Source organism: Podarcis gaigeae, assembly GCF_964106915.1.
Source record: "Podarcis gaigeae genome assembly, chromosome: 3".
Classification (NCBI taxonomy): domain Eukaryota; kingdom Metazoa; phylum Chordata; class Lepidosauria; order Squamata; family Lacertidae; genus Podarcis; species Podarcis gaigeae.
This window is the reverse complement of record NC_139680.1, coordinates 120,996,665-121,024,573: the sequence shown is the minus strand read 5'-3', so window position 1 is coordinate 121,024,573 and position 27,909 is coordinate 120,996,665. Positions and strand designations below refer to the sequence as shown.

The window sequence follows — 27,909 nt, the reverse complement described above, 5'->3', positions numbered from 1 at the left end:
GTCTCCTCTCCTTGCAAGTTCACTGTCTTTACCTCCCCCCTCCCAGGCAGCCTCCTTTATTGCGAGTGTCCCTTATCTCCCTCCCGATCGCTAGCCGATCAGCGGCTTTGTTTCAACACCCCCTTCCCTCTTTTTTTAAAAAAAGCATGATCTGCTTTTCACCCCTGGGCAATTCGGTTCCAGGGACCATGCATTCGCTCCATAAGAGGCACAGACATTTCCCCTTACTTTTTAGGAAGAAAAAAGTGCGTATGGAGCGAAAAAGGTAATTATTATCTTACCCACTGGTTTTGGGTTTTATCTGTGTTGTTTTAAATTGTGTGAACTGCCTTGAGGCAAAAGCTGGGATATAAATAAATGGAATGAAAATATGGATATGTTACACGTGCTTTACCAGCGAGTAAGAAAAAGGGTGTGTGTGTCCCCCCGTCCCCCCCCCCCCGTATATCAAACTCTTTATGAAGCCTTTAAACAGCTTTCTGATTGAATGCAGGCTACAAGCTGGGACCCCTTTGCCCTCAGTCTCTCCTTGGTTTTAGGGGGGTGCCCACCCCCTGCCCTGTGCCCAAGGGAGTCAAGCGATGAGACTTGTACATCCGTATCTTTATTGGTCTTGGAATTATACATGCGGCTGCTGTTACATGATACATGGATACCAGGGTTACACATCGGCGGGGGACTGATGACACAAACCAGCTGCACCATGGAACGGGCGTGCGGGCGCACAGAAACAACACAACAAGCATGCAACGGGAAGCAGTGCTACTGATCCTCACATCACACACACGGCTGTCGCAAGAACGGGCCACAATATTTCGGGGGGTGAATGAGCTTGCGCCCACAGTCCTTTGCATCGTTGCAGAGGGTTACCGTGGGGGCACCTTTTGGGATTGTGGGGCACACGCACACCTTTTTGGGGGTATCTGCAGCTGTCTCCAGCCCACCGAGGTCTTCCTCAGCCAGATCTGGCGTGTTGGCACGCTGCCCACTCCTCAGCCTGGCTGACCTGCAGGTGGTGGGGCACCCGTTCCTGAAACGGGGGTGTTCACTGTGCGAAGGTGAGAGAGGCTAGAACACCTTGTATATATTCTGTGGATCCAGCCCAGAAGTTCAGATGGAATTCTGTAGTCTCTCCACGTGAAAGATTCCGGGTTCAATCTCTGACAGGATCTCCAGAAGGTTCTGGAGGAAAAACTCTCCTCTGGCCTAGTCCCTGGAGAGTCACAGGTCAGCCTCTTCAGGACATCGCTGGAGGCTTTTAAGCAGGGGCCACCTGTTGGGGATTATTCAGCTGCAATAGGGGGTTGAGCTAGATGGCCTTTGGAGGGTCCCTTCCAACTGCAGTTCTGTGATTCCAGGCAACGGAGGAAGGCCATTGGGTTCGTGGGAATCTCTCTCCGCTCTACCTAGACATGCTGTTGGGGGTTCAACCTGAGCCCTTCTGCACTCAAGGCAGCTGCTCTGCCCCCTTATGATTGAGGAGGCCATCTCCAAACCTGCCTTGCAGTGTGGCTGGCTACTCTGACGGCCAGCAGCTCTGCCTAAAAGGGTCTTGTGCAAAGCAAGATATCCGTCCCTGATCTACTGCCCTTCAACTGGAGAGTCCAGGGGTCAAACTTGAGGCCTTCTTCTGCACACAAAGCCTGGGCTCTACCAATGAACTACGGCCTGTCCTAACCATCTCTCCTTTTCTGCTGCTGTGGGAGAAACCAGAATCGTGGGAAACAGCCTGCAGACGTTCTACCGGGAGCGCTGAACATCTGTGCTGCCAGCCCTGCTCTTCTGCTTTCTGCAACAACCCGCATCCGGAAATGTAGCAGCTAAGGCTTTTCCTCCCATGGGAGCAGGAGGGAGGAAGAGTATATCCAGCTAAGAAGAGCCTGCTGGGTCAGGTCAGTCCAAAATCCTGTTCTCAAAGTGGCCAATTAGATACCTTAATGGGAAGGCTGTTAGCAGGATCCGAGCATGAGAGCCCTCTCCTCTCCTGCGACTTCCAGCAACTGGTATTCAGAAGCATCGCTGCCTCTGACTGTGCAGCCAACCAAGTTGGTGGCCATCTCCAGTGGGGAGGAGTTCCATAGTTTAACGATGCATTTTTATGTGTTGGGCTGCTGCTAAAAGGTGCAGGAGCAGGGCAAGGGGAAAAGGTGGCAACCTTTCACATGAACATATGCACACACCCAAATCTACACATTGTGATGGCCTGGGACTCGGGCTTGGACTTGGAACCAGAGGAGTCTCAGTCCGCACCGGATCCTTTGCCTCAGGCATCATCTGAACCTAGTCTGGGGCCTGATCCTGAAGGGTCCCAGTCTGCACAGGTTCCCCTGCAGCAAACACCAGCTGGGCCGAGTCCGGGGCCTGAGCCTGCCCTGGCTCCAGATGCGGGGATGGCCTCGTTGCCTCCAGCTGGGCCATCACTTACAGCTGCTCCACTACTGGTTGGGTCAGGGGAGGCCGAGGCAGCCCCTGGGTCTAGTCACCCACCGATGTCTCCCGAGCTGCAGAGACTGAGGTCTGAGAGAAGGAGAGACCTGAGTACTCACAGGAGAAGCACTTGCCTTTGGGCGAAACAGGGAGGTGAGTCGCCAGGGGATCAGGACTGGCTGATACCCCAACAGAGATAAAATGCTGTCAGACCCTGCCCCAGGTTGCGGGAGCAACATTGCTGCTTGCTGGAACCTGCCTGAGATCCTTTACCTGACCTTACCTGGTTTCCTGCCTTGGCCCTGTCAGACTGACTCCTTGTGGAATCCCTGGATTCGGGACCGGACCTGGACCGTGTTACTCGGGCTACCCCTGGGCCCAGCACACACATGCACAAAATTTGCTCTTCCACTGCAGTGGAAAACACCCTCCCATCTTTCCCTGGCTCACGTGTAGGTTGACAGAAGAAGAAGAAGAAGAGGAGGAGGAGGAGGAGGAGTTTGAATTTGATATCCCGTTTTATCACTACCCGAAGGAGTCTCAAAGCGGCTAATATTCTCCTTTCCCTTCCTCCCCACAACAAACACTCTGTGAGGTGAGTGGGGCTGAGAGACTTCACAGAAGTGGGACTGGCCCAAGGTCACCCAGCAGCTGCATGTGGAGGAGCAGGGAAGCAAACCCGGTTCACCAGATTACGAGTCCACCGCTCTTAACCACTACACCACACTGGCTCACTTCCAAAGGAGTCTTTGGAAGGGCAAATAGCCAGGGATCTGGGGATCTGTTTAGCGGTTCGATCTCAGTGGTCCTGGGTCGGGGGGTGGGCAAAGAGGGTGCTCAACACGAGGCGGGAGGGTGGCTGGAGTTTAGCAGCTGCAACTCTTCGCCTTGGATGGTTCTCCAGTTCCCCCGAAGCTGCTGCAAACAGTGCCCCGAACTGTGCAGAATAAATGAGGAGCCGGGGAGTGGGGCTGCACTGGATGTGGGGGGCAGTTGAAAAGAGTCTGTCTGCCTGTCCACCTCCAACACTTCTAGCCCCACACCTTTTGTATGGGGGCCAAAGGAACCGCTCACATTCCCGGGGGCCCCGGAGGCCCTGGTAACCCCGGCCGCCCCTGGATCCCGGGGTCCCCTTTTGGCCCGGTCGGCCCGATTGGGCCCGGCGGCCCCATTTTCCCTGGGATGCCCGGCTTCCCCTGCAGCCCAGGAGGTCCAGCTGGTCCCGGTGGTCCCCCAGGTCCTGGGGGCCCCACATCGCCCTTGGGGCCCACTTGTCCTTTGGCGCCCCCTTGTCCGAAGCTTCCCTTGGCCCCTTTGAAGCCAGGGAGGCCTTTTGCGCCCACGAGGCCCCTCTCGCCTGCGGGGCCCGGGTTGCCTGGGGGGCCCTGGGCTCCTGGAGGCCCCGGCGGCCCCAGGCTCCCAGAATCGCCTTTCGCTCCTCTGCTTCCGGTCGGCCCTTTGACGCCAACATCGCCTCTGTATCCTCGAGGGCCAGGGGGGCCAGGGACACCTGGATAGGAAGAGAGGGAAATATGGGGTCAGTGACAGTAAACAATGCAACAACATCTAGGGCAGTGTACGACTATGAGATTGTGATGGGGGGTCAGTCTGGATGATGCCCTGGGTCTCCTTTCCAATTTTTGGCCTCCTGTTCCCAGTGAGGCTTGGGATCCTATAGAAGAGTTTGCTGAACCGTACAGGTTTCTTTGTAAGAAAAATGACCACTTGAATATCCTCATCGGCATCCCAAAATAATGATCTGAGTTGTAAGAGCAACAACTAAGGATGGATGGCGGCCAACAGATTGAGGTTGAATTCTGACAAGACAGATGTACAGTCACACCTCGGGTTGAAGTAGCTTCATGTTGAGCGTTTTCGGGTTGCACTCCGCGGTGACCCGGAAGTAACGGAGCGCGTTACTTCCACGTTTCGTTGCTCGCGCATGTGAAGATGCTCAAAATGACGTCACATGCATGTGCGGAAGCGGCGAGTTGCGACCCATGCACGCGCAGGTTGCGTTCGCTTCAGGATGTGAACGGGGCTCCAGAACGGATCCCATTCGCATCCAGAGGTACCACTGTACTGTTTTGGGAGACAGGGGGCGGGCAGGTATGGAGGACTCCCTGGTCCTGAATGGGGTAACTGTGCCCCTGAAGAACCAGGTGCGCCACCTGGGAGTCATTTTGGACTCACAATTGTCCATGGAGGTGCAGGTCAATTCTGTGTCCAGGGCGGCTGTTTACCAGCTCCATCTGGAATGCAGGATGAGACCCTCCTTGCCCACAGACTGTCTCGCCAGAGTGGTGCATGCTCTGGTTATCTCCTGCTTGGACTACTGCAATGTGCTCTACATGGGGCTACTTTTGAAGATGACCAGGAAACTTCAACTAATCCAGAATGCGGCAGCTCGACTGGTGACACCAGTGGCAGGAATTTATGTTCCTGTTGCAGGAATTTATGTATAGGGTTTTTTTTTTTGGGGGGGGGTTGCCCCTCCAGCAGATGTCATGCACATGCAGCCCACTACCAAATGCAGAACAATCACTTTTGTGACTTTTGTGATTTGTCCCCACAAAACACTTCATCACAGTTTCTTCCTATCTATGCAAAGGGCCTCTGCTGCAGAATACCAAATGTAAGAATTCACTGATCAATGTATCTCTGTACTGGCTCACTGGGAAAACTGCAGAAATCCATCTAGACCTGTGAGCTCAGCTACTCAGCAGCCCCTCTGCCTGAGTGATAATCCCTGGCATCCTGATACCTGAGTGCCAGACAGGTATTCATCCCAGAAATAACAAAGCCAGATGAAGCCGAAAGGGTGTGATTCACATGACTGGGAAACAGGGAAATGCAAATATCTTTTTTGTTACATTTGATGGGTGTTTGGTGGAGGGCAAGGGGAACCATGGGGCAGGGTCCAGAATGCTCAGATTACTGCCTCCAGACCTCCCCTTTCATGATGTAACCGTGATGTATGAGTGATGTAGTTGGAGGGGTGTAACATGGGCATTAAAAGGTAAAGGGGCTCCTGACCATTAGGTCCAGTCGTGACTGACTCTGGGGTTGCCCCGCTCATCTCGCTTTATTGGCTGAGGGAGCCGGCGTACAGCTTCTGGGTCATGTGGCCAGCATGACTAAGCCGCTTCTGGTGAATCAGAGCAGCGCATGGAAACACCGTTTACCTTCCCGCCGGAGCAGTACCTATTTATCTACTTGCACTTTTTGGAGTGCTTTCGAACTGCTAGGTTGGCAGGATCAGGGACCAAGCAATGAGAGCTCACCGTGTCGCAGGGATTCGAACCGCCGACCTTCTGATCGGCAAGTCCTAGGCTCTGTGGTTTAACCCACAGTGCTACCCACGTCCCATGGAGATTAGCAGCTAATAAAAGTTTGGGTTCTCTTTTGTTTGGGGCTTCCATCTTGTTCCACCTGGTGGCAGGTGGGAGTCCTGTCGCGACAGTCTTCAATCAAGACCAAGCCTACTGCTCTGGTATTCCTGGCTGGTGTCCTTGTTTTTTTGTCCAAGGGAGCCCTCAGATTTCTCCGTTAACAGGGTCGACAGAAGCAAAGCAGTCTTGCTGAGATTCTTGGCTCTTTTGCTCAACCTCTAGGATTTGGAAGCTGAGCCGGGACATTTGCAAACAAACAGGTCTCCCAGAGACTGCCCCGAGGCGCCTCTGGGCCGGTGTCTTTCTGCAACATGTCACAGGGAACTGTGTGATGTTCTCCTTGCCAACCTGAGGGTGAAGAGGGGAGGATCCAGCCTAGAACTGCTTAGATCTGGCTACCTGGCTGGGAGTGGTCTGGGAACTCAATGTGCTGGGATCTGCAAGCAGAGAGATCAACAGCAGCCTCGAGTGCTCAGCTCCCACCCACAGAAAGCCAAAGAAAACCTCCAGGAGGTTTGGCCTCCCCAAGCTGGCGTTTGCAAGCTCACAGCCCCGCCGGCTTGGGACGCAATCCTGTATTGACTCAGACCATCCTGCCAGGCCACGCACATAACTGGCCAGTCTGAGGCGGTACCCAGGGGTGGTTCTGGCTTGCGCCAACTCGCTGTGCATTGCACTCTTTTTCCATAGCAATAAAAAAAAATTAAAATAACAGAGCTCAGCAGCAGGAAGGATAAACAGCACTCGGAGCAGCTGGGCCAGGGAAGTGGGGGAGATTTGCTGAAGCTGCGGCAACAGGGCAGCTCCTAAGAGGCTCGAAATTTAGGGGAGGCGGGCAGGATGATGAAGGTCCCGGCTTGGCACCCCAAATCTAGGGCTTTGTTTGATCCAAGGCTCAGCTCCAAAATCAGGAACTCTTGTCCTGAAAGGTGCATGGGAGAAATAAAGGGGGACTCTGAGCATATGCAGAGTAATCTCATCACTGACTATTGCCAGCTTCCAGGCAGCTAGGGAGACTCAGACCAGTATCAGACTTTGTCGACTGCATCAATTCTAGGACGCCAATGGTCGGTCTAACTCAGCATCCGGTTCTCACAGAAGCCAGTCAGATATCTATGGGAAACCTGCAAGCTGGATTTGAACATCATCATAATAATTTATTATTTGTACCCCGCCCATCTGGCTAGGTTTCCCCAGCCACTCTGGGCAGCTTCCAACAAAGATTAAGAATACATTAAAATGTCACACATTCAAAACTTCCCTGCCTTCAGATGTCATCTAAATGTCAGATAGTTGTTTATTTCCTTGACATCTGGTGGGAGGGTGTTTCACAGGGCAGGTGCCACCACCGAGAAGGCCCTCTGCCTGGTTCCCTGTTGCTTTGCTTCTCGCAGTGAGGGAACCGCCAGAAGGCCCTCGGAGCTGGACCTCAGTGTCCGGGCAGAATGATGGGGGTGGAGACACTCCTTTAGGTATAGTGGGCCAAGGCCATTTAGGGCTTTCAAGGTCAGCACCAACACTTTGAATTGTGCCCGGAAACATCCTGAGAGCCAATGTAGGTCTTTCAAGACTGGTGTTATGTGGTCTCGGCAGCCAGTCACCAGTCTAGCTGCCGCATTCTGGATTAGATCCAGCATTGCAGTGCTTTTTTTCTGGGGGTACTCAAGGTTGTACGCAGTACCATCACATTTTCCTCAAATGTTAAAAGTGTGGCACCTTTTTCCAAAAAAAGAGGCACTGGTTATTCCCACAGTTACCTTGCCTATTAACATTTTTAACAAAGGTTTTCCCCCCCATAATACTGGACGAGACGAATGTTAATAAAAAACAAGAACAGCTACGGAAAGTACAAACAGAACATGCCGTCCTCTCTTAAAGCTAGTTCTCTACTTCCCACAAGTTAGTTTAGTGGAGATTCCTTCCTCGAAGGGGGTTGGTCTAGATGAGTCTTGGATTCCCTTCGGCTCTAAGATTCTATGTTTCTCTGAAAAGGTAGTAGCCCCTCCCAGCTCTCACCTGGGAGATTTCCTTTCTTCTCCCAGCCTCCCACCCTAGGAGACCAACACTTCCCTTCCTCCCACCCTCAGGGTATCAGGAGATTGGCCATCACCTTCCTCATCACAAAGAATTTCAGTCTTTGGGGGATGTGGGTTTGTTGGGCAAGAGCTTTGGACCCAGCACAGAGCAAGCAGGTCTCTGTGTCTCCAGCTCCCAGCCTGATTCCGCCTCAGCTCACAGCCCAAAACTCTGGCTCATGTTCTCGCACCTTGCAGCTGGGTGAGGGGGCTGAAGAAATGGCCCACCCATTAACAACAACAACAACTTATTTATACCCCGCCCATCTGGCTGGGTTTCCCCTGCCACTCTGGGCGGCTCCCAACAGGACATTAAAAACATGATAAAAGATAAAACATTAAAAACTTCCCTAAAAAGGGCTGCCTTCAGATGTCTTCTAAAAGTCAGATAGTTGTTTATTTCCTTGACACCTGATGGGAGGGCATTCCACAGGGCCGGCGCCACCACCAAGAAGGCCCTCTGCCTGGTTCCCTGTAACCTCACTTCTCACAGGGAGGGAACCGGCAGAAGGCCCTTGGAGCTGGACCCTGGTGTCCAGGGTGGAGATGCTCCTTCAGGTGTACTGGACCGGTGTTATGTGGTCCCGGCGGCCACTCCCAGTCACTAGTCTAGCTGCCGCATTCTGGATTAGTTTTAGATTCTGGGCCACCTTCAAAGGTAGCCCCATGTAGAGCGCATTGCAGTAGTCCAAGCGGGAGATAACTAGAGCATGCACCACTCTGGCGAGACAGTCGGCTGGCAGGGAGGGTCTCATCCTGTGTACCAGATGGAGCTGGTAGACAGCTGCCCTGGACCCAGAACTGACCTGCACCTCCATGGACAGCTGTGAGTCCAGAATGACTCCCAGGTTGTGCACCTGGTCCTTCAGGGGCACAGTTACCCCATTCAGGACCAGGGAGTCCTCCACACCCATCCCCCAAAACAATACTCCTGTCTTGTCAGGATTCAACCTCAATCTGTTAGCTGCCATCCATCCTCTAACCACCTCCAGACACTCACACAGGACCTTCACCGCCTTCACTCTTCCCTCCTGTGATTTCCAGCAACTGAGCTTCAGAAGTTTTGCTGTTTCTGACTATGGAGGCAGTTCCACAGTTTAACTATGCACAGACTCAGGCCTGGAATTTCGGCGGCGCGCAAAATGTCCAATGCGCTGAGACAGCAGCCATAGCAGCAGCAGCAGTGCACCTTGGGGGGTCTGAGCAGATCCCCGCATTGCAGCAGGGTCTCCCAACACGGCACAGACTTTCACTCCCTGCTGCAATGTGTGAAGCATCTTCTTAAAAGGCAAACCCTCCTTCCTTCCACCCCGGGAGGCCGGAGTCACAGCCAGAGCGCTGACACTCAGCTGCTTCCAATCAATAGCCTGTGTTTTTATGATGCATGTTGCAGCGCATGTCAAATGGGAACCAGCTGCGGGGACTACGTCCTTAACGCTGCAGCGCCCAAACACCGCGTTCATGTGTGAACAGATGAAGGGAGCCTGGCTTTGTGCCTTGCCTGTGGCCTACTTGATGCCTAGTTCGCTCGTGGCCTGGCAGAATTTTCAAGGGATTAGATAAGGTAAAGGTAAAGGACCCTTGGTTGGGACGCGGGTGGCGCTGTGGTCTAAACCACAGAGCCTAGGACTTGCCAATCAGAAGGTCAGCGGTTTGAATCCCCATGATGGGGTGAGCTCCCATTGCTCGGTCCCTGCTCCTGCCAACCTAGCAGTTCGAAAGCACGTCAAAGTGCAAGTAGATAAATAGGTACCACTCCGGCGGGAAGGTAAACGGTGTTTCCGTGCGCTGCTTTGGTTCGCCAGAAGCGGCTTAGTCATGCTGGCCACATGACCCGGAAGCTGTACGCCGGCTCCCTCGGCCAATAAAACGAGATGAGCGCTGCAACCCTAGAATTGACCACGACTGGACCTGATGGTCAGGGGTCCCTTTACCTTTACCTTTAAAGGACCCCTCAATGGTTAAGTCCAGTCAAAAGCGACTATGGGGTTGTGGCGCTCATCTCACTTTCAGGCCGAGGGAGCCGGCGTTTGTCCACGGACAGCTTTCCGGGTCGTGTTGCCAGCAGGACTAAACCGCTTCTAGAGCAATGGAACACCGTGACGGAAATTAGAGCGCATGGAAATGCTGTTTACCTTCCCGCCACATTGGTACCTATTTATCTATTTGTGCTGGTGTGCTTTTGAAGAGTTTGGAGGCTTTTTAGTTTATAGGGAAAGCAAGCAGGAGGCGACATGATAGAAAGTTAGAAAATTATGCCTGGTGTGATCTGCTCCTGAAGGAGCATCTCCACTTCCATCGTTCGGCCCAGACACTGAGGGTTTTTATAGCTATCCTGATTAGTGAATCTGGAATAAGGCAACAAAAATGATTGAGGGGCTGGAGTGACTCCCTCCTGAAGAAAGGTTTGGGGCTTTTTAGCTTAGAGAAATATGAAGGAGGACATGACATAATAGAAGTTTACAAAATTAAGCACGGCATGGAGAAAGTGGAGGATTTTATTTCTCTCTCTCCTAGAACTCCCAGGCATCCACTGAAGCTGAAAGCTGGAAGATTCAGGACAGATTGAAGAAAAGACTTCATGCAGCTCAGTTAACCTATGGAACTCCCTGCCACAGGAGGCAGGGATGGCCACCAACTTGGATGGCTTCAAAAGAGGATTAGACAAATCCATGGAGGAAAGGGCTATTGATGGCTATCACAGTCAGAGGCAGCAATGCTTCGGAGTCCAAAAGATTTTCTTACGTTCTCTTGTTATATGGACACCCACTTTGATTAGTCCCTGAATGAAGCTTGTTTCGACTGGCCAGCAGCTGATGGGAAAGACAGCTCTGCAAATTGGCAAAAACAAGCTTAAGAAATATTAGAGGTTGTCGCCCAAGCCTGTGACTCATCTATTTATTTGGGTTTTGCAGCCCAAGTAAACCTGCTCTGGAAATTCAGGAGAGGCTGCAAAAATCCAAAGCCATGCATTGAAAGCAGCCCTTACCACTCTGTTCCATGGGTGGCTGGGTGGCTAGAGTGGTTCCCTAGAAATCCACAGTGTGCAGGTCAGAATCTAGGCCTTCCTGAGTCCGAACTGGGTCACGTGGGGTCACGAGACCCCCTGGCACAGGAAGGGCACAGAGTCCCTTGCACTGGCCATGGGAGCAGGGAAGATGTCTTTCATTGTTTCATTCATTAATTAAAATATTTGTATACCCCAGTGGCATGAAAAATAGGTCAAAGTGGTTTCCAGCAATGGAAACCTAAAGCATGCCAGAAGAAGCACAAAAAGTTAAAAACAGACCTCATTTAACCATAGTGGAAGGATGTACATTTAACTGCCTGCATAGGCCTGGTGGAAATGAAATGTTTCCTGCAGGTGATTAGTGGTTAGCACAGAAGGCACCTGCAGCAATATGAGAAGGGGTCTTTTCGGTGGTGGCTCCCCGTTTGTGGAACGCTTTCCCCAGAGAGGCTTGCCTGGCCCCTTCATTGCATACTTTCAAGCACTTTGCAAAAACATTGCTTCATCTGTGTAAGCCACCTTGAGTCCCGGACGGGGAAGAAACTGGGATATAAATACAGTGGTACCTTGCTTCTCGGACGCAATCTGTTCCAGAAGTCCGTTCGACTTCCAGAACATTCAAAAACCAAGGCGCAGCTTCCGATTGGTGCAGGCGCCCCGGAAACAATAGCTGACATGGACGTTCAGCTTCCGAAAAACATTTGAAAACCGGAACACTTACTTACTTCCAGGTTTTCGGCATTCGGGAGCTGAAATGTTTGAGTACCAAGGCGTTCGAGAACCAAGGTTCCACTGTAATTATAATCATAGTAATAACAATTTCAACTAGGCTTTTAACTATCTATGGCCTTTCAGAGTGGGTGAGATCCTTTAATGCACCGTATTTTTCACTCTATAAGATGCACTTTCCCCCTCCTAAAAAGTAAGGGGAAATGTGTGTGCGTCTTATGGAGCGAATGCAGGCGGGAGGCTCTGCTCAGCGCTCCCTTGAAAGAACCACACACACGCTCTGTGTGCTCTTTAAAGGGAGCGTGGCTCTTGGGGGAGCACTCATCCTGCTGGATGTGTGTGCGGCTCATGGGTGCTTTTCCCCGAGAAGGGCAGCCCGTCAGTCCCTTCTCCTTCCTCGGGGAAAAGCCTGCAAGCGCCGCACACACGCTCCATGCGGCTTGCGAAAGGGAGCACTGAGCAGAGCCTGGGATGCATACAGGCTCTGCTCAGCGCTGCCTTTAAATAATATTTTTTCTCTTTCATTCCCCCTCTAAAAACTAGGCACGTCTTATGGTCAGGTGCGTCTTATAGAGCGAAAAATACGGTATATCCTGTCTCCCGGTTTTAATGTATGCATCTATTATAGCTTTATTTTTCATAAGTCGCTTTGAGTTGCCATCACGAAAAGGGCGGCTAATGAATTTAACAAGTAATGATAAAAACAACCCCGTGCCTCCCGCTTGCCTCCCCATCGCCGCTTCTCACCTCGCAAGACAGTGACGTTTCGGAGGATCTGCCCATGTCGGGTGTCCACTGCCTTCATCTCTTCCATGACCATGGAGAGATTGCGGATGTCAAAGTCCAGGCGGGCGCTGAGAAGGCTGAAGCGCTCGCGCAGGAGGTCGGTGGCGCTGAGCATGAGGCTGACCGACCTGTTCAGGTAGTAGAGCTCCTCGGCGTGCGCATGGAAGCCCAGCGTGCAGGACAGCCGGACGTCGTCCAGGTATTTGAGCATGCTGTGGACGTGGCTGTCGGTGGCGTTGATGTTGGTGAAGATGGTGCTGATCTCAATCTCGTGGGAGGTCATGCGTCCTTCGAGCGTCTCAAAGCGCTCGGCCGTCCGGTTCTGCGTGTAGCGGGCGTGGTACTGGAGGTCATGCATGTTCTCCTCGTGGTCGTCCAGGAAGGAGGAGACGTTGTCCAACTGCAACTGTAGGCTCATGACTTGCAAAACCAGGTCGTGCATGCCCTCCGAGTTCTGCCCGATCCTCTGCGAGGTGATGCCCAGGCTGGTCTGGATGCCCTTGACCAGCTCCCCAGTTTTGGAGGAGGTGGTCCTCAAGCCCCCCAGCAGGCGGGTGTAGTTCTGCCAGTCGGACACGATCTTCTGCAGCGTCAAGGTTTCCTCGTTCATCTTCCTCTGGAGGATGTGCACCCAGTCGGAGGTCTGGCCGACAGTGAAGTTCATCTGTTGCATGGCAGCCTCCATGTCAAAGCGCTCTTGCGACAGCTCCTTCAGCGAGCTGCCCAGCTCGGAAGTGGCCCCCTGCCAGCCCCTCACCTGTGCCAGGAAGAGCGCCAGGCTCTGGTTGACCCGCTGGATGGCGGAGAAGCACCCGTCCACCTCCTCATTGATCTTGTTGCTGGCGGACGAGAGCTGCTGGTGGGTCTGGCCAGCTCGGTCGAGCAACACATCCTGCGCCAAGAGCTTCTTCTGAATGCCCTCCAGCTCCTCCTGCAGCCTGCTGATCTCCTGTCCCAGCTGGCCTGCATCGTGGCAGAAGGAGCAGTTGCCCAGGGATTTCTGATCTGGATTGGAGGGCGGGGTGCAGAAAGAAAGCAGGTTGGTTAAACAGCTTCTAGCACATACCCAGCAGCTGACCAGGCCTTGTCCTTCCTCATAGCTAAACAGCAGAACGCACCACGGAAATAAAACTCTGCAAATCTGCCCAGTTACTGTGCACCGTTCTGGTCGCCTCAGCTCAAAAAGGGTATCGAACAGCTGGGAAAGGCACAAAAAAGGGTAAGGAGATCGATCGAGTCCCCTATGAACAAAGGATGCAGCATTGGGGCTTTCTTGTATATGACAGAAGTATTGTGTTGTGTTGTGTTGTGTTGTGTTGTGTTGTGTTGTGTTGTGTTTTATTTTATTTTATTTTATTTTATTTTATTTTATTTTATTTATACCCCGCCCTCCCCAGCCAAGACTGGGCTCAGGGCAGCTAACACCAGATATAAAACAATTGATTAAGATACAATTTAAAAACAAGATTAAAATACAACATTAAAATGCAGTCTCATTTCAATAGAAACTCAAATCAGAAACTTTTTGGGGATGAAAACGTCAAATCTTCACCAAGGCCAACTATCCAGACTGGTCCTACGTGGACCGGAAAAAAGCCAGGGAAGTCCCCAAGTAGGAGTTCCATCACAGAAGGAGAAAGGAAAAAGGAAAGAGGAAAGTTTATAAATGTATGCCTGGCATGGAGAAAGTAGATAGAGAAAAGTCAGTCTCTCTCTCTCTCTCTCTCTCTCTCTCTCTCTCTCTCTCTCTCCCTCCCTCTCTCTCTCTCTCTCTCTCTCTCTCTCTCTCTCTCTCATAAGACTAGCAATCACAGACATCCATTGCAGCTGGATTCAGGACAGAGAAAATTAAGTCCTTCTTCATGCAGTGCAAACTGTGGAATTCCCTGCCACAGCAGGCAGTGATGGCCACAAACCTAACTGGCTTTGAAAGAGCATTGGACCATAGCTGTCAAGTGTCCCTTATTCCAGCGCCATGTCCCGCTGCTGTCCCTTATTGATGGATGTCCCTTAAATGTCCCTTAAATTATATCCCTTAAATTTCAAAGGAAGCAGCTCCTCTCCCTCCCTCCCTGCCTGCCTGCCAGGGAGGAGGGAGGCTCCAACTGTGTTGCTCACCCAATAAGAAGTCTAAGAACGACTGGGGGGTGGAGCTTGCATGCCTTGTGTGTGGCTAGTTAATGCAAGCTGAGGAGGTTTTTGAATGCTGGACGCCATTTTGCTGCACGTGCTGCTGCAAACTTTGCAGTGCAAAGGCAGGCCGGGGAGCCATCTTAAGTTGAGGCTGCATAGGCCTTGTGGTGCATGTGATTCAGATTCTATTCAGTTGAACCTCTGGTTACAAAGTTGGTTGGACAGTGTTCTCGGAGCTATCAGCATGAGTTTGACCAGACTGCAGGAGGACAGGAAGACTGGAGTGCCTGGAACAGGTGAGGCTGCAGGTCCCTTATTTTGGCTGCTGGTCCCTTATTTTCAAGGCTGCTGGTCCCTTATTTTCAAAACTGTAAGTTGACAGCTATGCATTGGACCCAGTCCTGGAGAAGGAGGCGGCCTTCAGTGGCTCTTAGCCAGGATGGCTTTGCTTTGCCTCTGCAGTTGGGGGCATCAATGCCCCAAAATTCCCTGGGCTGAGCAGGACTGGAGGTATAAACGACAATCAGACTTTGAAAAGCTGGTTTCACTAGATCAAGTTCATCTGTTTCGTGGAATTCATTAAACTAAATAGTTTTAACTGGATTTTGAAAAAGAAAAACCATGCAATTAGTTGCTACTGTTTAGAATTCCATTGCGTTATTATCTTCTCAAGTGGGTTGTTCAAACCGCTGTTCTGAATAATCCTTTTTATAGGGTAGGAGGGATAACACTGGGGGCGAGCTGGAAGCATGAGGACAGTGACACCCCCACAAAAAGTGTGGGAGCCTCTGGACCCTTGAGAACTTGGCTTAGGAGGGGGCTGCTAGACTGGTTTCCTCTGGTTCCTGGGAGTGAGTCAGAGACGTCCCAATCGCTTGCAGATGCTTGCAAAACCCAGCCGTCAGTTTGCTGACTGACAGCAAACTTTCTCGCTCCCTCACAAGACATGTTGCTCAGCAATTAAGCAGATGTTGCTTCTTCTCGATTCAAAGTCTTACTCATCCATTTCCTCTGCGACAGAGATCTTGCAAGACCTGCTAAGCAGAGACCTCCGAGCGCAGAACTATTCCTGAGCACCTGACAGAAGCTTACATTTATAGTATGTTTCCGAGCACAATTCAAAGTGTTGGTGCTGACCTTGAAAGCCCTAAATGGCCTCGGCCCAGTAGACCTGAAGGAGCATCTCCACCCTCATCGTTCTGCCCGGACACTGAGGTCCAGTGCTGAGGGCATTCTGGCGGTTCCCTCATTGAGAGAAGCAAAGCTACAGGAAACCAGGCAGAGGGCCTTCTCGGTGGTGGCACCTGCCCTGTGGAACGCCCTCCCACCAGATGCCAAGGAGATAAACAACTACAGTCATACCTCGAGTTGAATGTGCTTCGGGTTGAGCGCGTTCGAGTTGCGCTCTGCGGCAACCCAGAAGTAACGGAGTGCGTTACTTCCGGGTTTCGCTGCTCGCACAGACTCTCAAAATGACATCATGCGCATGTGCGGAAGCAGCGCAACGTGACCCGCGCACGCGCAGACATGCCGTTGCGTCTTGCGTTCCATTCGGGATGTGAACGCAGTTCCGGAACGGATCCCGTTCGCATCCCGAGGTACCACTGTATCTGACTTTTAGAAGACATCTGAAGGCAGCCCTGTTTAGGGAAGCTTTTAATGTTTGATGCATTACGGTATTTTCATATTTTGTTGGAAGCTGCCCAGAGTGGCTGGGGAAGCCCAGCCAGATGGGCGGGGTATAAATAATAAATAATAAATTATTATTATTATTATTATTATTATTATTATTATTATTATTATTAATATTGTCACCAGGCTGGAAACTGCTCATCCCAGCAGCAGATACCAGCGTGGAAAGCTAGCTGTGTGTAAAACTGTGGAATTGTCAAGTTGGAAGGGACCCCCTAAGGCCATCTAGTCCAACCCCCTGTGCAGCCTGGCAATTTTAATCACACCTGTACCTACAGATGGATAACTCAGAGGAGATGTCCCTTCCAACATTGCCTGTTAAAGGAGCTGAGTTAGAGACAGGTGGAGACTGGGGAAGTCTCCCTGCTCTGTCCTAAGAGCCAACTGGGAGGTGACATTGAGGCTGCCGCGTTTTCTAGATTTGGCGGAGGAGGCCGAGGTTGGCTGTGGTTTACCTGGGTCCGTAGTTCAAAGGCAGGACACCTGCTTGGCATGCAGAAAGTCCTGGTTTGAATCCCTGTCATGTTCAGGCAGGGCTGGGAGCAACCTCAGTCTGGGGAGTGTGATGGCCTGGGACATGGACTCAGACTCGGAACCAGAGGAGTCTCAGTCCGCACCGGCTCCTTTGCCTCAGGCATCACCTGAACCAAGTCTGGGGCCTGATTCTGAAGAGCCCCAGTCTGCACAGGTTCCCCTGCAACAAGCACCAGCTGGGCCGAGTCCGGGGCCTGAGCCTGCCCTGGCTCCAGATGTGGGGATGACCTCGTTGCCTCCAGCTGGGCCATCACTTACAGCTGCTCCACTACCGGTTGGGTCAGGGGAGGCTGAGGCAGCTTCTGGGTCTAGTCACCCACCGACATCTCCCAAGCTGTAGAGACTGAGGTCTGAGAGAAGGAGAGACCTGAGTACTTGCAGGAGGAGTGCTCGCCTTCGGGCAAGGCAGGGAGGTGAGTCGCCGGGAGATCAGGACCGGCTTTTACCCCGACAGAGATAAAAGGCTGTCGGACCCCGTCCCAGGTTGCGGGAGCAATGTTGCTAGAACCTGCCTGAGACCCTGTGCCTGACCTAGCCTGGTTTCCTGCCTTGGCCCTGTTGGACTGACGCCTCGTGGAATCCTTGGATTCAGGACCAGACCTAGACCGTGTGGTTCGGGTTAACCCCCAGGCCCAGCACAGGGAGCTGCTGTAATCAATACTGAGCTAGTTGAATCACAGAATCAGAGGGGGACCCCAAAGGTCATCGAGCCCAACCCTCTGCAATGCAGGGATCACAGGCAAGGAAACCCTGGCAGGTGGACACCTAACCTTTCTTGAAAAACCTCTAACTTACCCAGCTCTTGGAGGTTCTCCTGGACCGACCCGATTTTCTTCTCGTAGTACGTCTGGGCCGAGTTAACATCGTCAGCTATAGAATCCACCTTCTTGAAGACTGCAAGGATGACACAAAAAGTGAGCACATTATCCCTGGGGCTACCTGGCTTTGAACACAAAAGCTCACCTTGATTGCTGTGAATTCTGGGGTGGGTTGCTTCTTGGGAGAAATGACAAACCTAGACAGAATCTTAAAAAGCAGAGACATCACCTTGCCCACAAAGGACTGTATAGTTCAAGCTCTGGTTTTCCCAGTAGTGATGTATGGAAGTGAGAGCTGGACCACAAAGAAGGCTAATCGCCGAAGAATGGATGCTTTTGAATTATGGTTGCTGGAGGAGACTCTTGAGAGTCCCATGGACTGCAAGAAGATCAAACCTCTCCATTCTGAAGGAAATCAGCCCTGAGTGCTCCCTGGAAGGATGGATCCTGAAGCTGAGGCTCCGAGACTTTGGCCACCTCATGAGAAGTGAAGACTCCCTGGAAAAGACCCTGATGTTGGGGAAGATGGAGGGCAAAAGGAGAAGGGGACAACAGAGGACGAGATGGTGGGACAGTGTTCTCAAAGCTGCCAGCATGAGTTTGACCAAAATGGGGGAGGCAGTGGAAGACAGGAGTGCCTGGCATGCTCTGGTCCGGGGGGTCACGAAGAGTCGGACACAACTAAACAACAACAACAACAAGGGCAATCTCTTTTTCTTTCTGCAAGCAGAACACCCTGCTCTCCTGCCCTTCGTTTTGCTGTGTTTTACCCTCTGAAATTTGTCCGCCTCCTCCTTCCAGGGTGGAGATCCCGGCTGCAGCCAAGGACTAAGCAGAGCGGAACTGTTTCACGTTCTTTTGGCTAATGCATCCCCAAGAAACATCCCCTTCTCCTGGCAATCGCTCGCTTTTCCTGACTCATGTTTCTCGCTTGCAGTCCACCGTATCCCACCGGTCCTCCCGGCCAGCTGGTTATCTGATCCTCGCTTTTCGCTTTGTATTGTACCCTTGAGGTTTCCTTTCCTGGGGAAAATGAGGTGGAAAAATGGTGACGCTGCTTCGTTGACGCAGTGTGTGTGTAGGTGTGTGTGTGTGTGTGTAGGATTTCAATCTTCTTTTTATGTCAAACCAGATTTTAGGCACAATCTCAGCTTCGTTTACCAACCTTGCAATGTTGAAAATGCTTACAGTGCAGCCTATCAACATAGTTCCCAAAGTTTCCGGCATTTTTCAGAAATGGATTCTTTATTTCTAAAAATACTCCTGACCCAGATCTGGTTTCCTTTCAAACTTCCCCCTCCTGCCCCCTTTCCAGTTACTAATTTCAAGGAATGGCTTTGCTTTCCTCTTCCCTCCTCATGTCATGTTCATTTTGTGCTGTGATTCTCTGACTGTGAACATGCAGGTTTTAATCTCTGTATGGTGCTCATAAAAGTATTGGTGCTTTATTTATTTCATAAAATCCATCCAACATTTGAGGGTTGTTGGTTTTTTTAAAAGCCCCTCAAAGCGATTTACAAAAAAAGGGGAAAGCAATAAAATGATCAATAAGAGAAACTAACAACAATAATTTAAGGCTTTTGAAAAGTGGAATGAACAATACGCTGAGAAAAGAACTCGCAGCAACTTTTTAAACACCTGGGTCTAAACAAAAATGTTTTTAGCAGGCGTTGAAAATTGTGCACCAAAGGCGTGATATCAATAGGCAGGGAGTTCCGAAGTGTAGACGCTGCTATACTAAAGCCATACTAAATGAGGGAGGTTTTTTTTACAAATGCAGAAAGGGTTTTATGATCTCTTAGGTAAACTGGTCCCAAGTTGTTAAGGGTTTTATTATACTATTAGCAACATCTTTAACTTGGTCCGGTAGAAAACTGGTAAGCAGTGCAGATCTCTGATCCCAGGTGCTGTATGCTGGCAAGGCCTCACTCTGGTCAGCAATCGTACTGCAGCATTCTGCACTAATTGGAGCTTCCCAATTCCATTGATAATTTTATTGTGTTTACCATTTTTTGGGGAAACTGCTTGGAGGTGGGTTGTTGTTTTTTTACAGTCAAGCAATGTGAAAACGTTATGAAAGAAAGAAAATAAATAAATAAATAAATAAATAAATAAATAAATAAATAGTTAAGCTTTACCAGTTGTGTAGCTTTGAGTCACACACAAAAATCTGACAGCCTTCCTCCCTTCCACTCGATGCTAAGATCTTGCCTTCTTCAGAACGCAGGCCAGCTGAGCCCTGCAACTGATCCTTATACAGTCGTACCTTAAAAGTCGAACGGAATCCATTCCGGAAGTCCATTCGACTTCCGAAATGTTCGGAAACAAAGGCGCGGTTTCCGATTGGCTGCAGGAAGCTCCTGCAGCCAATTGGAAGCTCCATTGGACATTTGGGTTCCCAAGAACATTCTCAAACTGGAACATTCACTTCTGGGTTTGCGGCATTCAGGAGCCAAAACGTCTGAGTACCAAGGCGTTTAGGATCCAAGGTACGACTGTACAGTGGATGCTTGGGTTGCGAACGCGATCTGTGCGGGATGCACATTCGCAACCTGCAGCCCTGCGTTTGCACACATGTGGGTTGCCATTTGGCGCTTCTGCGCATAGCGCGATTTAGCGTTTCTGCGCATGTGCGACTGCCGAAACCCGGAAGTAACCCATTCCGGTACTTCTGGGTTTTGGCAGTTTGCAACCTGAAAAAACGCAACCTGAAGCGTCTGTAAGCTGAGGTATGAGTGTATTGCCAGTTTTAGGTTTGGACTGGCAGTTTGTTGGTGCTGTGGGGGCCAGCTTCTCAAAGCTATTGCATCTGCACCCCCCAGCCTGGCTTCTCAGGCTGGCTCTTGCCTTCTCTTGCCCCATCCATTGCCTGTCCTCTAGGCAACTTTGGTTGCCAGCTGATACCCCCACTTCTTTAGCCAACTGCGTCTCCATCTGAGTTCCTTGAATGTTCCTGCCACTAAACTGGCTCAAGGCCAGGACTCATTGGAACAAGGTGGTCTTTGGCTAAAAAAAAACACCCCTGAAATTTTGCACCAAGCAAACCTGAAATTCTGCATTCTGAGCGAAAGTTGCGAATAGGACTCTTGCATCAGTCTGCACGATTTGCATCGGGCATCTGCTACCTTAGGCGTGATTTGTGATTCTCTTGCAAGACCGTAAGGAGAGGATCAGGCCAATGAATATATGAACGCAGAGCTCTTTCGCCACCCAGGCAGCTGCCGGGGCTGCAGAATTCGTGGCTCTGCTGTGGGCTGGGACAGGACCCAAACCTCAGGCTCCTCTCAGCTGTGTGCCAGCCCCACAAGTTGAGTTCAGCTTTGGGGCACGTGATCTCGAGAGAGAGGGCAGCTTCTCTCTGCCCAAAACAACACGGCAGGGAAGGCCACCTGGGGGCAGCAGGGAAGTTGCTGCCTCAGACCAAGGAAGGGCTCTCAGCCCAGGCCACCTGGTGCGCCAGCCATGCCAAGAGGCAGTGGGTGGTCTCGGCCGAGACCCAGAGATGAGAGAAGGGCCTCCTCTCTTGGAGAGCCAGATGCTGTTTCAGGAGGTTGGATGCAGCGAAAGACGCCCAGGCAGAGAGGCCTGGGATGGAAAGAGGGGTGTTTCAGGAGTGCGTGCAGGAGCCAGGCCCTGTGACTAATAGGACTTTGCAGGATTGGGGCCTTCCTAAGTTTGTTCAGGAGAGGCAAGGCACGGCCACACAGGTGAGGCCAATTGGTAACTCACAGCACCTCGTGGCAAGAGCCGGGAAGGGATATAAGGTCAGCATTTCCCTTTGGCTCTTTGCCACAGAAACAGGTTCCCTGCCTTGCTGCGTTTGGCTCTTTGACTCGTTGCTTCCTGATCCTCGGACCCTTGACCTCGTGACTCATTGCTTCCTGATCCTCAGACCCCTGACTTCGTGACTCCTTGCTTCCTGACCCTCGGACCTTTGGTTTCTTGGCTCCTGGCTTTTTGACCCTCAGACTCTTGGCTCCCTAACTCCTGGCTTCCGGACTCACATTCCTTCTCCCACCCCACTGTCTTGTCCCCAGTCCCGACGTCCTTAGCCGGGACTTTGAATCGGACCGTGTCAGGGTGGCACCCTCCCTGTTCTAGCAGACCGGCTGGGAACAGACACATTGTCTGCATGTGCAAGAAGGCTTTTCATAGGTGATGTAAGAAGTAGAGCCTACTGGATCGGACCAGCGGCCCATCTAGTCCAGCATCCAGTTCTTACAATGGCCACCCAGATGCCCAAAGCAGGACTTGAACACAGAACCACTCTCCACTCATGCAGTTTCCAGGAAGTGGCATGCAAAAGCATGGCTGCTTCTGAGTGTGGAGGCAGAGCAGAGACATCCCACATGACAGCTGTCGATAGGACCTCTCCTCCTCCATGAATTTTTCAAGAAGCGGATTTAGGGAAGCGCAACTGTATTGCCTATGCTGGGCACCAAGCCAAGAGGGTGTGACATGGGGTGCTGCAACAAGGACAAAAAAACAGAAGGCCCATTCTTGTGTTGCCAACCTCTAGACCTCTCATGGAGGAGGCACATAAAGAAGGGTCTCAGAGAATGATCTCAGGGTCCGGGTAGGTTCACATCGAAAGAGATGGTCCTTGAGGTATTGTGTGTTGAGATATTCCGTTCCACCTTAAGGGACAGGCATGAAACTGTTGTGTGTCACATGTCTGTTTACACTCCAGCACAGCTTGCTAGGAACTTCTGTTTGTGTATAGCTTTTGCTTATGCTGTCTTGCTTTGGACACGAAGGGGAGAAGAGATGTTTTCCTTTTGTCCTGATGTATGCTGAATAACGGGACGCGGGTGACACTTTGGGTTAAACCACAGAGCCTAGGGCTTGCTGATCAGAAGGTCAGCAGTTCGAATCCCCATGATGGGGTGAGCTCCCATTGCTTGGTCCCTGCTCCTGCCAACCTAGCAGTTCGAAAGCACGTCAAAGTGCAAGTAGATAAATAGGTACTGCTCCGGCAGAAAGGTAAACGCCGTTTCTGTGTGCTGCTCTGGTTCGCCAGAAGCGTCTTTGTCATGCAGGCCACATGACCCAGAAGCTGTACGCCAGCTCCCTTGGCCAGTAAAGCGAGATGAGCGCCGCAACCCCAGAGTCGTCCGCGATTGGACCTAACGGTCAGGGGTCCCTTTACCTTTTATGCAGAATAAACTGCTTGTAAATATGCTTACATAACCTCTCTTGCCACTTCTGTTTGCGCGTTATCTCTGCTGAGTTGCGTGCCCCGGCTTCTGAAGCTGTGGGTCGCAGATGCTGCAACAAGGACTGGAGATCGCCCGGCACACCGGCCGGTGGGCTGGAGCAAGCTGGGGGCCTGCCAATTGTCCCCCTGATACTTGGTTGTATGCCAACATTGTGGTCCTGATCTGTTTAAGGCTTTCTAGGTCGAAACCAGCACTTTGTATTGAGCCCGGAAACTAATTGGTAGCCAGTGCAGCCAGACCAGGATTGGTGTAATATGCTCAGACCGTCTTGCTCTGGTGAGCAACCTCCGCAACGACCATCCAAGTAGGACTGGAACCACCGCAAAGTGGTGCCACCAAACCCTAGTTCGGAGAGTCGTTCCAGAACGATGCCATGGTCGATGGTGTTGAAAGAGGTCAAGAAGAATTAACAGGGACATGTTTCCCTTGTGTCTCTCTTGACAGAGGTCATCATACAGGGCGACCAAAGCAGTTTCTGTGCCAAAACCAGGCCTAAATCCCGACTGAAATGGATCTTCCCAAAGTTTCTTCTCAAAGTGCCTTTTAAAGCCATCCAAGTTGGTGGCCATCACTGCTTCCTGTGGCAGAGAGTTCCACAACTTAACTATTGTGGAATGTGAAACACAGAGCAGTCAAGTACAACATCCCTAGAGTGGACATAAAAAGGGGATGTCTGGACCAGCCAGTCAGAACTTCATGTTTCCTCCTGGGCTGGGACAGACTTCCTCTACATGTGACCAGAGGTGGGCATGGCATCACCTGTGCAGGTAACAAAATACCTCAGTGGAGGCCGCCATCTCTCTCTCTGACTACATTCGTCAAAGAAGCAACATCTGCTTAGCCTAAGATGCTCTTGCTTCCAACCAAGGGAGAACAAAGGAACTATCTCCTTATGGGATAGTTTCCAGGTGTATATTACTTTTGAAACTTAAGTCTGCCTTCTGGGATCCATCTGTGAACAGAATGTGAGTGAGTAAACTCTTTTTATACTTCCAGTTACAGATAGGTAGCTGTGTTGGTCTGCCATAGTCAAAACAAAAAAAATTCCTTCCAGTAGCACCTTAAAGACCAACTAAGTCAGTTCTTGGTATGAGCTTTCGTGTGCATGCACACAGTGTATCTGAAGAAGTATGCATGCACACGAAAGCTCATACCAAGAACTGACTTAGTTGGTCTTTAAGGTGCTACTGGAAGGAATTTCTTTTTATACTTTTATAGAAGACTGTGTTGTGTCTATCTTTTTATGAGGGACTAAAGGGGAAATTACCAAGGAAACTTATTATAGGGGCTTTGGCGAGCCTGAGCAAACGCATCCGCTGTGCAAGTTTGAAAAGGGGAATGTTACTCTGCTAAATTGTAGAACTTGTTAGCGCAAGTTGCAAAGGGTGTAATCAAACAATATATCCTTTCCTGCATCCCCGAACATCCCCACAACTATGCACTTTGTGAAGAAGTCCTTCCCTTGTCCCAAATCTTCCAGCATTCACCATCATTGGATCTTCACTGGTTCTATCTATTTGAGAGAGGAAAATGATTCTCTGTCTGCTTTCTCCATGCAATGCATAATTTTATAAACTTCTACCATGCTGCCTCTTCTTGGTCTTCTCTCTAAACTAAAAAGTCCCAGGGTTCTGCAACCTTCCTGCAGAGTGGAGCCACTCCACCCCCTTGATGATTTCGGTTTCTGTTTCCTGAACCTGAGAGACAGGAGGGATGTGTGTTTCCTACTCACCCAGAGCTGCCAGCACCACCACAGCCACAATGAGCAAGACGACAAAGACATACAGGACTTTCACGGACGTTTGCAGAGTCAGGGTCTTCTCGCACTGACTGCAGTTGGTCCTCATCCGGCCTGGAGTGGAGAGGGAGCAAAAAGCAGAGATGGGAGACTATTGTTGTTGTTTTTAAAAGTATTAAAGATTTTCTTGGTTTACAAAAGTATGTGCAATGTCTGTCTCTCTCTCTTTTCAAGTAACATTTTTTACAGATCAGTTTCATTTGTTGAGACATTAGGAAGCTGTTTCTATATTACTTAATATATGTGGGGTTTGGTATCAGCGTTGCTTGTGCAGGTTCTGTGTTGTTCACTTGTGTTCCTTTGGTGGTGAGAGAGGTTGGGGTTGGCCTGGGGTGTGGTTGTTCATTTGTGGTTGGCTGTGGTGGTCTTTGTTTTCATGTGTGAGTGGGGTAGTTGGGTGTTTTGAATCAGGTTAGCCATATTGATTTGTATGCTGTTGGTGGATTTTTGTCGTTGTCCTGCTGGGCTGTGTATGTGATAAAGGGGAGCCATACCGGGGTCAAGGTGTCTTCTTCTGTTTGTCCCCGTGTCAGTTTCAGTTTATTAGTTAATTTTTCTAGGAAGGCTGTTTCCCATACTATTTGGTACCATTGGTCCATGCTTACTCCTGACAGGTCTCTCCAGTGTCTGGCTATGATGTTTCTGGCTGCTGAAAATAGGTGGGTTATGAGTTCTTTGTGGTGTAAATGGGCATTGTTGTCTTGGAAGATGTTTAGCAGGGCCAATTCTGGGGTGGTTTCTAACACTTGCTTAGTTATTTTACATATTTCTCGTATGGCTGTTCTGCAGAACAGATGGATTTTGGGACACTCGATGGGAGACTATTGTGTGTCTAGCAGAGGTGTTTGTGCATCAGTGTCAAGTTTAAATGTCTTAATCAGAAATGCTGGAGTTTACATTTGTCTGGAGGTTTCTCTCCTGGCCTGAAAACTCCGCCCCCAGATGATCCAGAAAGCTTGCTGGCATCATAGAATCATAGAACTGGAAGGGACCCCTGAGGGGCATCTAGTCTAACCCCAGCAATGCAGGAATCTCAGCTAAAGCATGACTGTTAATTATCACAGCGGACTTCCTGCTCTGTATCTGTCCATGCTCAGGTTGCCTCTTTTAGTGCATGCCGGGATGTGGGCACACCATAACTTTAAAGCACATTCTTTCCCTCAAAGAATTCTGGGTATCGCATTATTTTATAAGCTTCTACAATGCCTTCTCTTGCTTGCCGTTTCTCCAGACTAAGAAGTCCTAAACGCTGCAGCCTCCCTTCGCAAGGGAATCACTCTGTCCCCTTGATAATTTTTGATCATGTTCATCTGACTGCTCCGATGCTATCACAGGCACAAATAATCATTAATGTTCAGTAAAAAGGACGTCTGGAGGGACTCTGGTATGCCCCACAGAGGACCTTAAGGTCCACAAATGACAACACTTTGGAGGTCGCAAGGTGGTTAGATTGGTTTCAACTAGGGCTAGGGCCTTTTCAGCACTGGCCCCAACTTGGTGGAACGCTCTGTCCCAAGAGACTAGGGCCCTGCGGGACTTGACATCTTTCCGCAGGGCCTGCAAGTCGGAGCTGTTCCGCCTGGCCTTTGGTTTGGACTCAGTCTGACCCTTTCGTTTCCCTCCCCCTATGGTTTTGATCTATGGGCTATTTTTAAAATGAGGCTGCATTTTAAATTGCATTTTAACCTGCATTTTAAATTGGTTTTGTCCTATTATGTTTTTACTGTAATTTTATTGGTGTTAGCCGCCCTGAGCCCGGCTCTGGCTGGGGCGGGCGGGTAATAAATAAAGTTTATTATTAGTTATTATTATTAAAGCTGTGTGAGGAGTCTTAGTTCATATTACATTGCTGCTGCTGCCACTTTTTCTTGAATATCTTGTTTAAATGTTAGGGTTTGTTATTGTTCCGCAGGATGTGTACCACTTTGAATGTAGGAGTGCATATCCTGACCTAGTTTTCACAGCTGTTTAGCAGTGTATCAGGTGCTGATAAGTCACTGTAATTAGCTGTGTCAGAAATTGTGAATGATATATAATGTGCAATATGTACCTTACTCTCCCCTGGTGAATGGATGGGTGAAGATGCAAGATGTGTGTTAGAGGAGTTTTGTTATTAAACCATGCAAAGGTATTTTTGCGTCTCTTCAGTGATTCCTTCTGTGTGGTCTACTCTGCACGCACTCTGTGGCATGTTTCAAATGCCCAATACTTTTATGTATGTTCCTTCTCTTAGCATCACCGCTTGCAAGCATGCGAGCGTACACACACACACACACACACACACACACACACACACACACTTCTTTTTGGGCTCTAACATACTCTCTGCCCAGCGACTCTTACCATTTGGCCTGTATCTAAAGGATGGCATCTCGTCGTCTTCTCCAATGAGGTCTTCCTCTGAAATACAAAATGAAAACATTGTTTGTTAAAAAATAAGGACAAAGTGCTGGCATCAGCTGCTTCCATGGAAGAAGAAGAAGAATTTGGATTTGATATCCCGCTTTATCACTACCCGAAGGAGTCTCAAAGCGGCTAACATTCTCCTTTCCCTTCCTGCCCCACAACAAACACTCTGTGAGGTGAGTGGGGCTGAGAGACTTCAGAGAAGTGGGACTAGCCCAAGGTCCCCCAGCAGCTGCATGTGGAGGAGCGGAGACGCGAACCCGGTTCACCAGATTATGAGACTACCGCTCTTAACCACTACACCACAAAAGGGGTACGGTGTTAAACCTTTTTAAACAAACCGTCTGTGCCCTTGGCATGCCAAACAACCCCTTCGGACCCTCGCCCTCACTTTGCAACCAGCACTGAAATTGTCAAATGGAGAAAAGCCTTTCCAGCTCTGCGTCTGCACTCTGTGCCCTTGGCCATAGCTGAAGAATTGCCAGATCCCCTATGAAGCGAGAGTTTGTGCACGTGGCATTAAAGTGCCTACCCCACTAGCTTGTTGTTTAGTTGTGTTCGAGTCTTCGTGACTCCCTGGACCGGAGCACGCCAGGCACTCCTGTCTTCCCCTGCCTCCCACAGTTTGGTCAAACTCATGCTGGTAGCTTCAAGAACACTGTCCGACCATCTTGTCCTCTGTCGTCCCCTTCTCCTTGTGCCCTCCATCTTCCCCAACATCAGGGTCTTTTCCAGGGAGTCTTCTCTTCTCCTGAGGTGGCCAAAGTCTTGGAGCCTCAGCTTCAGGATCTGTCCTTCCAGTGAGCACTCAGGGCTGGTTTCCTTCAGAATGGAGAGGTTTGATCTTCTTGCAGTCCATGGGACTCTCAAGAGTCTCCTCCAGGACCAGA

The 27,909-nt window shown here is 50.5% G+C and overlaps 2 protein-coding genes across 2 annotated transcripts in view; one reads left to right on the top strand and one right to left on the bottom strand.

Annotated features, from left to right (window-relative positions):
• The window catches only part of LOC310842040 (sterile alpha motif domain-containing protein 12-like), a 225,228-nt gene that overhangs the window by 179,518 nt on the left and 17,801 nt on the right, over nt 1-27,909 (top strand). The window lies entirely within an intron of this gene.
• The window catches only part of SCARA3 (scavenger receptor class A member 3), a 39,595-nt gene continuing 12,274 nt past the window's right edge, over nt 589-27,909 (bottom strand). The window contains exons 2-6 of the mRNA XM_083733454.1: nt 26,957-27,013; nt 24,548-24,667; nt 17,574-17,672; nt 12,381-13,424; nt 589-3,937 (exon numbers count right to left, since the gene is read on the bottom strand). Coding sequence (XP_083589580.1) covers nt 3,498-3,937; nt 12,381-13,424; nt 17,574-17,672; nt 24,548-24,667; nt 26,957-27,013 — 1,760 coding nt within the window. The 3' untranslated portion in view covers nt 589-3,497. The remainder of the gene's footprint in view (nt 3,938-12,380; nt 13,425-17,573; nt 17,673-24,547; nt 24,668-26,956; nt 27,014-27,909) is intronic.